Genomic DNA, 12425 nt, shown 5'->3' on the forward strand with positions numbered 1-12425 from the left:
TGCAGTGTTGCAGGGACCAGTGCAAACAGGCAAAGAAACAGTCCCTGCCTCAGGGTGCTTACAACCCAGAAAATATCATCCTAAATACTTCTGTCTGGTGCAGGAAGGCCCAGTTTGTTCCACTCGCATTCTGGTTTTGGCTTTCCTCCTCTCTTCTGGTGCTTTCACAGAAGAGGATATGGGGCAGGGGAAGATGCTGGCTGACAACTTGAAAAAGAAACACTGCAGCCTCCTCTTCATTCAATGGCTTTTACTAATGGGTATGTATTCATTGCTATCCCACAATGGAAGCAACACGCCCAGGGCATTACTAAATAGGAAAAAGATGCAAGATCAAGTAATTAGAGGGAAAAGTATTGTGCAATGCAGGATCATTAGCTCCAGAGCAGAGGAGCTCAGAGTTTAGAACTTCTCTTGCACCAGGTCATATTGGGTCTGAATTAACAGCTGCAGAATTGTCTCTGCCGTTTACTCCAGGGATAGCCTTAGGCTAAATGGAAAGAGCTCTGACAAACCCAGATAAGATGGGATCCATTTGCCACACTGAGTGGCACTGATGGGAAGGCTCCTGAACTGCAACATTATCTTCACCCATTAAACTAGTGCCTGACATGTCTTAACAGACTATCACATCGGACTTTTGCAGCTCCATTTCTACAGTGATTTCATAGCATTTTACAGCTCACGAGGGAAAGGTTGCTACACTTGTGAGCGCTCTTACACTTACTCTGCAGAACAGCAGCTGAGGCACAAAGCAGTTGAAACCAAATGCACCCCCAAGACTTTGAATGCTTAAAGGACACCTGACAACACATAGTTGGTATACCCAAGCTCCTGAGTCCCTAGACTTGCATCTTCAGAAGTACTGACCCTTTATAACACTTGAAATGGAGACACTCAAAACTAACAGGCACTTAAAAATGGAGCCTGAATTACTAAATCACTGAGTCACTGGCCAAACCAAGAATGGAATCTAGACATCCTGAATGCTGCTTTGACCAGAAAGCACTCACAATTGCTTAAAATTCCACTTCGGAAAATAAATTTTAAAAAAAATCACAGCATTTGTCAATACAAAAGCTATGTTTTGTCTGGTTGAAATTCCCTTTGTCTCCAAGCAAGAGCTTGAAACAATGGAAACGAAGAGGGCGTTTGCCCACAGCACAGACCACATCAGAACAAGACAAAGCTGTACTGCAGAAACATCCATCCAGACTGGATGGATTCGGTAAAACAGTTCCTAATGTGAAATGCTGAGACTCCTAGGGGATTAGCACCAAGCTCTCTGCAAGTGCCACCTCAGTCACATTCTGTGATAGGTGCTTACAATGGAATTGACCTCCTCCAGGCATCAAAACAGAAAACGCCACAAAAACGTCAAAGCCGATGACCAGGAATACTTTGAAGGTCTCAGAACAAGAATAATGCCAAATTGCTCACATGGAATTGAATTTCTGAACTTTGCTGAGGAAATGTATGTGGTCTGCTTTGTGCTCAAGGGGCAAATAGTGTTTTGTATTAGTGCCCAGTGTTTGTATGTTACAGCAGCATCAGTTCTACAAAAAGACCCACTAGTCTTCCCTTACAGTAAAACAGATGAAGCTGGCACAGGCAGCTCTCAGTGACATCCAACCCTAGGCAGACCAGAATAAACACACGAAAATGAGGACCACTACCACCACTTGAGGAACAACAACAGGGGATTTATGGCAGTAATAAGTAATCACCAGAACTTCATTTGGCCAGATCACTGATACATATCATTCCCATTTTAAAAGTAGAGGGTCATGGATCCTCAGTCACCATAAGCATTCATTTGATGCTGCTTTCAAAACCTGCTCAGGTCCAGTATACAACTCCCATTGTAAATTGACTGAGTTTCCTTAATAACTGGTTCCTAATGTCAGACCAGGTCTGCTGCTCATCATCTATTAGTCCAACGTAAAACAGTCTCCCCAGTGTTTGCAGAGCCCTGATCTTAGCTGGGGCCTTTAAGAACTACTATAAAGCAAGCAGTTGCTAATAATAACCCCTACACTCAGCAGGCCCAGCTTCACTCACAGCCTAGTGCAGTACGACTAAGGGAATGAAAGGCTTCACTAAGTGTGATTGAAAGCTGTGACACCATTTTAAGACTGTTCTTACACTTCAGCAGTCTGAAGTAATGCTACCAGAGACACCTGAAAATTAGGTAGTGCTCCAGCTTCCACTGGCAATCATATCTTGTTTCATTTTTTGAAGGACACAATAGCTCATAGGCTCACCACTGGATAAAACACACTGCACCAAATTCTTCATTTCATGTACCTAGAAGTCAGTCAAGTTCCCTCGGCAGACACTTGGTTCCCATTTTGAGCACACTAAGCTCTTTGCTTTCCATGAGCAGTACTTTTGCATGATCATGTCTTACAAGACCCACAGAGCATTTAGCAGACATTCACTGAAGCTGCATGTTGCTGCACTGAAATGAGTTCTAGTGCCAGTTAATGCCTGGGGAAGATGAAGCAATTTCCTTAATATTACTCAACACGGCAGGATCTACAGCAGGATTCCCAGCACCCTGCCAGCCTCAAGTCTCACTTCAGCAGATTTGCTCTGGAATTACCCTACCACAACAGAGTTTCAAATCTGGCTCTGTACCTTTTTTCTGCAGAGGTTTGATAAATGGTCCTTTGTTCAGAAAAAAGCCCTGATGTTGGAGAATGTGGCTCCTTTTTCCTCTTGTCCCTGGAATTGTGATTGGAAATAATTGGAAGTGTCACTGGAAGTAATCAGAAGTGACAGTCCCTGGGCTACAAGGCTTTTGCTTCAAGTCTAACGATCCCCCTGCAAAACAAAACCTAAATTTAAACAATGAAGTCATAAAGTGATTTGCCTTCAAGGTTGAAAACCCTGCAATATTTTTTTTTAAACAAAAAAAGAAGTGCCTGACTGTTCTAGTTCAATATTCAAGGCTTGCTATATTATATGAAAGACTTCCCCCGTGCACACAAAACCACCCCACCATTTCCTGACACTCTGCAGCCCTACCCTACAGATAAAGGTTCATATCTATATTAATCATTTCTATGGCCTTTAAAATTTTATCAAGCCTTTAAGAAACAAAAAACAGCCTAAGCAGTCTGAGCTATGAGACTCAGCCAGCATGCATCTCAAATATTCCAAATACTGGAAAACCACCTAATTTCGATTTTTTTTTGCTGAGCCACAAAGAGGGGAAGGGAATGGAGCCGCTCTTTTTTCCATGCTGTAGTTCTGGAAAGGCCTCTTACCAGTCCAGTTAGTACTAACTGCCATCCAGGCACATAGAGAAAGACAGTCTCTTTACTGTCTAAATAGCCAAAGTGTAAAAGGCACAATGCAATGGGAAAAGAGCTACAGAGGTATCAACGTGACTTGCCAAGATCTAGAACAGAGCAGGGAACTGCATCCAGATTCCCAGCCCATGCATTGACCGCTCCCTAATGCTTTTCTCAGTTGTTGCTTTTTGTTTTACCCAGATACTCCTGCAAAGTATACCATTTCCCTCTACAAAGCAGCCTTTGAGAGGCATTTCCACTGAGAGTACAATATTGTGAGAGTTACTATGCAACTGCTGCTAATTAAAAGATTATAAGGAGCAGTTCAATTCGAGTGAATGCTGCTGCACATGCTTTAAGACAGACATAAAAATATTCCCCTTTATCAAAAGGCACAGACAAGGACAGGGGACTCCCACCTACCATTTAGTGTAGCTAGCTTCCAGGTTCTGCTCTGCCAAGCAGCTCAGCACAGGATATCTTAACTACGAGTGATTACTCCACAGGTATGTGCTAGCTAGAAGGACTAGATTTTCCTCTTTCATATTCAGAATAAAGTAATTCAGAGACTAAACACACACAGCCCAGAATTTCCTTTCTGTGAGGGCTCTTCTGGTAACACAGCAGTCATTCACACCATGAGTGACATTTCTCAGCACATTGGTACTAAAAAGCCATTAATACTTTATCAAGTATCTCACTACGAAGTAAGGATAAGTCAAGCCTTCCCATTGCTTAGAAGACATCTCTCCAGATGGCAGCTCAAAGACCTCAGCTTGATAAACCATAGCTGATGAATTCAGCTGCTTGTCAATAATCTGCCCATCACTACTTCTACCCATGTTTGACAATAAATTAAAAGGAAAATGGCTTTAAGTCAGAGCTGCAAGGGTTCTAGACATGCAACATAACTGCTACCTTGCCTTTAGGCAGTGTGCACCCACCCATGCCTTGCTTCCTCCTGTTAGATGCGCTTTATATACTTCTCTACTCAATATGGACCTGCTAGACTAAATGAGTTCCCCAAATCTTTATACAAGTGTGACACTTATCACAAAGCATGCTACAAAAGAAGCAACAGTGCAATATTATGGTAGACCAAATGCAGCCTAGTCATGGTCATCAGTTGCCTCTAACTATGCACGCTCCATTTCAAAAGACTGTTTCCAGGAGAGCAGCCTCTCTTCTGCCAGTGCATATTATAAGCACAACAAAATTTTCACTGACCTTTTTCTACCAAAGGCAATTAAACTGCAGGCACTAAGCTGAACTTCAACCTTTCTACCTCATCAGTCAGGAATAAGTCACATACACTAAGGTTTCATACTCATTTTCCAGCCACAAAAATGGATGTCAGCTACACAGGAGAAGAGACAGACTGAAAATATACCGTAATGTCTATTGATTCTTGTAGGACAGCAATTCTGACATCATGAATCTGGGTCTGGCCCATTAAGAGAAATGCTGAGTAGCAACATTTGCCTTTTTAAACTGCCAAATGCTTTCCTAGAGAAGGTGAAGGAGCAGATGAGGATGGGACTTGTTTCACGATCTTCTATCACATTCATCACCTTCGATGCATCTTACAATTGCTCAGCCCTCTTTGCAACTTGTTGCAAAGAAAAGCTAGAACTACCTAATGAGTCAAATGATGAAACCGACGTACCAAAAAAGTGGCTTGAGAAAAGCATAGCAATGGTGCTTTGCTGAGGCAGGGCAGTACCCATCCTCCTCATATTGCCCAGTTGCATTTTCTAGTACTTAGACAGTGAGCTTCTGGGAAAAAGGACCAGCTTTATTCTGGGTTGCTAACCCACTGCTAGAGCTCCCAGTCACTACTGAATACACCTTCTCTGTATTCTGCCCAGGGAAAAAGCATGTTTTAAGCAAGGTTTGAACCCCTGGCTGGGAGGGGTGGTCTGTTATTCCACTCAGCAATACTGAAGAAGCAGACTGAAGGGAGAAGACACTCTAAGAGATGAACAAGATAGAAATTCACCCTCCTCACTTCTGTTGAAATGACCTTCCCTAATTTTGCACATTTTCCATTGTTGTGCTTCCTGCACAGCTATTTCTGCATTCTCCACTATCCTGTCATTTGAGTATCTATTCACAGACCTCAGTGACCTGACTTCACCCTTGGCTTTTTGCTGGGCTGCTTCTGTAAACTAACCATTTCTAAAAACAGATGAAGAAACAGCTTTGGGGGAAAAAAAAAAGACCCATTCATCTTTTGGACAGGGCACCGCGAAGTTCCCACTGCACCCAAAGTAGCCTCTTTTGTAACACATTAGTGCATGCAAGATATGCACAAAATTGTGTGCACATAAGCCAAGCTTTCTCTGCAATGTATAAAATACATTACACCTACACAAGCAATGATTGCTAACACAGGGGACTGATTTAGCTAGAAATCTAAGGTATAGTTTGACTAAGGCACCCCACTTGATTGCAAGTGTGTGTCTAGTACCAATGATTTAGTATGGTATAGCAAGCACACTTACACAAAAAGATTTTTCAAATACACACAAGGCTTTGTCAGAAAGACTGTTTACATTTCTTTTCAGGCAGTTCGTGAAAACTCATACAAATCCCAGACTGCAAACCTGCTAAGTTCCCTATAAAGCCCTGTATTTGCCTTGAGGAAAACAGGGGCGTTTGTTGTGATCCTGAGGATAAACATCAGGATATCTCCAAGCCAGTTGTGCAATGACATTTCTGGGAAGCTTGTGCTGCTCTTATACAAAGTGTCGTTCTGAAGTGGGCCAGAGCACCCCACAGAAACAGACCACTAATTCTACATGGAGGAGACAAGGTCCTGCGTAGGCACAAAGGCAAAACACCAGTTGTTTTCATTAGGAAATTCAGAAAAGTTGCCTCCCCTCCTGCCCTGGCTCTATTTCCCATAAAATGAATTCATCTTCAGAATTTCAACTCAACTTTGGCATACTGCTTTTCCTCACTCTGGAAGGTTACCTTTTTTCCCCTTTTTTTCCTCATGGTAAAAAGGAAAAAACAGAAAGCATTAAAAAAACCACAAAACAAACTTTTTTTTTTAGATGCTAAAAATCCAAACTATTTCATATAAAATAAAGCACTACTAGAGAAAAATAGGCCATTTCTCATCAAGTGTCTTGACAGAAAATATTTGATGCAAACCATCCCTGGCTTTAGAAGAATTTTAGCATCTCACAAGGAGTGTTAACCCTGACATCCTGCCAGATAGCAATTCAATTACGTCTAGCTCCTTTGAATTCCCCATGGAGTGCCAAATGGATACACTGCTTTTCTTCGCTCCCCTTTTCTTAGGTATTCCTAGAGTAGTGTTCTATTAAAGAGCTCTTTGCTCTGTGCTAGAACTAAGTTCACACTACAGTAACAGGCTGAATCTTGCATACAGTTGATGTTTTGTGGACTGCTTTTGGAGTTTTCATGACAGAAATGAATTGTCAATTATCAATTATATGAGGCTGTCCTTGGGAGAATAGTCTTTCAAGCTAAATACACCAAGAAGTTACCTGCATTCCTTCAGAATCCAAGGACACACAGAGAAAATGAAATCCACGCAGCAAAATCACACATAAAATCCCTTTTCACAGCTACAGATTTTTCTTTTTGTATTCCACACCTGAACCAAGGCTTTGTTTTTACATGCTGTAAAAACATGGGGGCAAAATCCTTGTCCCACCAAGTTTCTAAGTACACCATAAAACTAACAGGCAAAGGCAACAGAAGGAGCCATGAGAAAACTAGGAAATAGCAAGTGTATTATATACTGTTAGTTATTGCTGAGAAATTTGGGAAACACCTGGAAAATCAGCAGAAATAAGACCCATCAGCTTAGTTTTCAGGTTGCTTAAAAAAGCCTCCCTTGCTTTTTACTAGTTCCAGGCAGAAGCATTCCATTAAAATGTAAAACTTCCCAGTAACCTCACTGGGAACAGGAGTGCTTTTTTTTTTTTAAATAACATTGCAGTGGTTCTTGGCTTTGCTCAAGTGTAGCCTTGCAAGGGTTTCAGGAGAAGGATCTCAAGGAGATGTGATAGGGCACACTGCAGGTTGCCTGTGCTCTTAAAGCAGGAGAGAAGGCCAGAGTCTGTATACTAGAGCACAGCCCCAGGCTGACCTACTGCTGCTGAATGCTGCAGAGCCGCTTCCATATCATCACCGATTTTCAAGCTAGAAGCCTGGTGAATACCTAGGCAAATGCATGCTGTCAGACCCAATTGCTCATGCCAAGAGGCACTGGAAGGATCTGCACCATAACCTTTTTCCCAGTGCAGTGAGACAATCAGAGTCTTGGTGTTCAATGCAGCAACTGTATACCCCTGGGGCGGTGCTGTAAGAGAGTCATTGACCTCAGAGCTTAGAGGGCAGAGCTCAGCTACATCGGTACAAAAGGCACTTTTGCTATTACAGCTGCACCCACTCTAGCAACATCACCACTGTATAACATACTGATTCTAACACACTAAACACACCTTTGTCAGATGATCACAAGCCAGACTAAATGTGCATTGTGGTGAGCAACCCCTAACACTAATGTAGAGATTCACTGCCAACAGCAGGACACCAGAAAGCTGGATGACTGATTTGGCTTGGCACAGGAACTACTTTGGATCTTGAACCCATCGGTTTCCGAAGGGCAGAGCACACACACTAGCCAACAAGTGAAGAAAAAGCATGTAACACCAGTGTCAAAGCCAGGCATACAAGCATTATCCATGCGAACGCATTTGATTACAATAAAATTAGCTTTTTACTTTAATGGAAGGCTCATTGAGAACATTCAAAATAGACTTGGAGGGGGTGACAGAAGGCAAAGGAGACTTCCAGCACCTGAAAATTTAAACCAATTCAGTAAAACATTTACATGAAAGCATTTACTATTTTTGTACTGGCTGAGAAATGCAACATTCTGTTATGAAGTTTTTACACTCAGAAGTGAAGAATCACAGATATTTCCCTTAGAAATTGCCATTTTGATTTTTAAGAGTGCAGTGTGTTACTCAAGGACTTTGAAACAATTTTGACCAGCTGTGGACTGAGAAGAAAATCAGATGTTCCAAACACTTACATGTAGGCACACATATTACCATGCATCACCTTCCACTCCTCACTCCTTCCTGCTTCATTTACCTAGCCTTTATTAGGGAAGTAAGCATGGTCATGCTCTTGCCCACACTTAGGAAAGTCTTTCATCTTGTCTTGTTTTAAAAGTCTTCTTAAAACTAATTGGCCTCTGTTTCCTGTCTCCTCACACAGCTGTTCACTTGCCCCAGAGAGGTAAACAGTGTAGAAGACAAGGACTGTGTATATTAGCCATGCTATTAGTATGTTTAATAATGAAAACCCCAACCAGGCAACCGTCCTTTCAAGTTTGTTTGGCTTCTCTAAACCCTTTTTTCCACACTTGCCTTTCACTTTGTCAGCAAGAAAAGCAAGCCATTTTTGGCACTTCTATACCTTTTTACTGCAGAAAATCAATTAGACTTTCTCTAGCTAGTAAAAGAGACTCCCTAGCCTCCTTGTTTTCAGGACCATCTAGGAACAGGGAAACACAATACTTCATTACTTCTCCCTGGAACACACTTCTAGTATTGGTGAATTAAGCTAGACACAGAGCAGAAAGACCAAGTTATCTGTTGACAAGACAGGAAAATCAGGGGCAAGACAAGGGGCAGTTCAATGACTAATGTAAACGAAATTCCAGGTTTAGCTGTGAGCTTTGGGGAGGCACTTATCCTCCCCTCACCAGTGCTTGGTCAACTCCCACAGAGAGGCTGAGAAACTCAACTCATGGGTGAGGGCATAAGCTGTTGAGGGCCAGGACTGTCTTTTGTTTTGTGTTTATATATTATTAGCATAGTGGAGATGCCTAGATGCCAAAGACGTAAGAATAATGATGATAAAGCCCATTGTGTTTTATAGATAAAAGCAGCGCTAGTCATGCAAAGGTAAGTTGTCATTACATTACAGCCAAAAGCACCTTTTCTCTGGCAACAGCTTATTTCCTTTTGCTCCAAGCCTTCAACATACAGGAATATTCAGCAGCTGAATAGTTTTGGCGGATCAAAGACTGCAGTTCCCATTTGTGTCCATCAGTGAGGTAAGCAACGTACCTTTGTCTCCTAATTTCCACCAAGCAGCTTTCCTGGCCATTTCTGCAGGGCTAACCCAGCCCAGACACCTCTGGCAGAAGCCTGGCTGTTTATCCTAACCTTGCTGCCTCATCTCCTGGAGTCTTCGTTAAACACTGTCTCCGTATTGAGACACAAATGGCCAAGGCAGATGTGCTGGGGGGACAAACTGCTGCCTGCAGTCCCCCACAGATTCCGCAGCATGTTCAAGCCTCCTGTCACACTCCTACAGATAAAACCTTTGCTAACAGCAATCCCTACAGCAAAAACTCATGCTACCTAGGTATCTGCCTAGTCCACGTTCCACACCTGTGAGGCTTAAGAAACAGGGCTGTCCCCTGCAACTTTTTTTTATAGCTGTCCAAAAACTCTATTCTGCCTCTGCCCAGCCACATCAGTCCACCACCCTGTGGGGCTCAACTCTTCCCAGGGAATCAAAGACCAACTCACTTTTTCACACCTGTACCCATGTTCCCAGGGGACAGGAGGACCCAGGAATCACAGCCTTTGCCTAGCCACACCAGATTTCAAAGCTGCCTGCCTGTCAGCATGATCTGGTGAGCAGAACGGAGACAGAAGCTCACTCATCACATTACGGTGCCTCTGGAAATGCAGAAACCCAGGCTGCTTCTGAGTCAGTCTTGTAGGCAAGCCCCCTCAAAGACACCAGGGCTGCAAACTCTTTTCTCCATAGGCTACGGCTTTAACAAAACAGCTCTCTTCAGCTCTTCTGCCTTCACTCTCCCCTTCCTTTAATATCTCCTTTCCCCTTCTCTGCTCCTCTCCTATTCAACAGCTAACCTCTACCTCTTTTCTTTCCCTTCTTTTAGCAGCCCTCTTTCTTCCCATTTCTTGCCTTCCCCCTTTATCTCCCTTCTCCCATCCTTTTCCCCCCAACTCCTCCCTCTTGCACTTCAACACATCTGTTTCTAATCTTAGGCATCAATTGGAAACAATAATGCCTTTTTATTTTAAAATCTGAACGTTAAATGCCCAAGCAAATCAAAACAGAGTTAAACAAATTTGACACTATGCCTGAAACAAAGACATTTTGTTCACCTTGTTTTGCCAAAGAGGTTCAAGCCCCTCGCTAGTTCATTGCTTAAAAGCACTGCCCTCTTTAAACAAGAAACATACATTCCGAAAGGAGTCTGTTTAACCACGACTTCTAAAAAATGAATCCAGATATTAAAAGATCTCTGGCTATCAATCTGCTAATAAATAAAGCAACAAGAAAAGCATCAGAACCCAAACAACACTTTTCCATAAAAGTTTTTTCTTTACGAAGTCCTTTCTCTAGCTCATCAGAAATTAATTTCAGTCATGCAGAGAGGGCGCATGGAAGTTTGATTAAAAACACTAAACACCACCAAAAAGCCAACCTACCTAAAAAGAGAATTGAAAGTGCAGACATTCCGCCTCCAAGTAAGAGGGACTTTTCCTCCCTTTTTCTTCCTTTCTCCCAGGAACAGCAGGCAAACCTGCACAGGATTCAAAGGAACGCCTCTGGAATGCACTGAGTATAATTGCATCCATGTGCCAGAAAAATAACCAACTTCACTCTTTCTTCCCTTCTGCTATTCAATCTCCTTGTCCATATTCCGTCCAGATTCAGTAGAGCTTTTAAATCTCTGCAGTTGGTAATTCAGGCCCTTGAGTTTCTGGAAAAGAAGAGACAGAGGCAGTGCAGCAAGGAGTTCACATATACGGCAGCACAGAACAATTTCGCTAGTCTGAAAAGAAAAGGAGAGAAGCAGGGGAAAACACTGTGCTCAATGCTCACCACATGGCTGCCTCCCAGAAGAGCCCCTCCCTAACATCAGCTGGGATTAATAGTGAAGACCAGTCATGTGGGTGAGGTAGAGCTAATTTCTAGCAATAATATATATACACACCTTTGGAGGAAAAACAAGAGGATTTCTCTAGTGTCAAAATGGTTAAGTTTGGAGGCAGTAAAAATCCAGCATGGAAAAAAATCAGATTCATCACTCAAGGGCTAGAGAGAGACTCTCGGAAAAAAGCACACATGCTCTTCAGAATGATAAACACACTCACATATATACATTATCTTTATTCTCTTTTGTAGCTAGTAAATTGCAGAAATAGAGCTTTTAGGCTTACTGGAAGACTTTGTCCATTTGCTTCATGGTTTTCTTTGAGTTTCTAGGAGAGAAAAAATTCCTCAAAATTGATTTAATTATGCATTTTATCTGTGCTTCACTGACAAGAGAAAAAGCCAAATCAAGCAGACATTGGTTGTCTACATTTAGTGGCTGGTGGGGGATGCGACTTAGAGCTCACTTCCAACGGCCATTTTAAGCCAGCCCGAGAGACCTTTACAGCCCATCTTCAGCTGCACCCTAGTGCAGTTAGCAAGTTTTAAAAACTAGCTCAGATACTCCATTCCATTTCTGCCATCACAGCAGTGAAGACAAACCTCTCAGTTTCTGGAAGGTGGCTCAAATGTGGTAGGGAGTAGAGTTCACAGAAGATGACTTTGACCATCTGAGCTGAACCAGCCAGAACAGAACTTTTTTATTCTTTAGTGAAACACGTATAAATCTTGCTGCTCGCAGCAAGGCCATGGAAACCGTTATGTTTTACATGTGTGCATATACACAACTTCTCTGATCTATTGCACTTTACAGGTCATGCTTGCACCTTTACATCCATATGCCCTAGGTTACATCTGCTTTTCAGAAAAGCAAAAAGCACTTTCAGCTGGCCTACTTGGGCATTAACAGAAATTAACAGGCTACCTGAAACACTACAGTGGCTGTAGAACCATTCAAGAAGCTGAGTAAGCATTTGGGTGGCTATCCTGTGCTGATCTGGGCATTGCCACAGCTATACAGATACCAGGACCCCAGCGAGTAAGCTTAAATCTCCTAAGGTGCATCTACATGAGCAGCAACTGCATATTTTTCTAAAAAATAGGCATACTCACAAATAAATGTCCATCATACACAGCTGACCGCAAATTGAA

The 12425-nt window shown here is 42.5% G+C and overlaps 1 protein-coding gene across 1 annotated transcript in view; it reads right to left on the reverse strand.

The window, feature by feature from the left end:
- CLMP (CXADR like membrane protein) overlaps positions 1-10902 on the reverse strand; it is a 41279-nt gene extending 30377 nt beyond the window's left edge. Inside the window, exon 1 of the mRNA XM_009807823.2 lies at positions 10826-10902. Within this exon, the coding sequence (XP_009806125.2) occupies positions 10826-10853 (28 nt within the window). The 5' untranslated portion in view covers positions 10854-10902. The remainder of the gene's footprint in view (positions 1-10825) is intronic.
- Between the last annotated feature and the right edge of the window lie 1523 nt (positions 10903-12425).

Source organism: Gavia stellata, chromosome 26, assembly GCF_030936135.1.
Source record: "Gavia stellata isolate bGavSte3 chromosome 26, bGavSte3.hap2, whole genome shotgun sequence".
Lineage (NCBI taxonomy): Eukaryota > Metazoa > Chordata > Aves > Gaviiformes > Gaviidae > Gavia > Gavia stellata.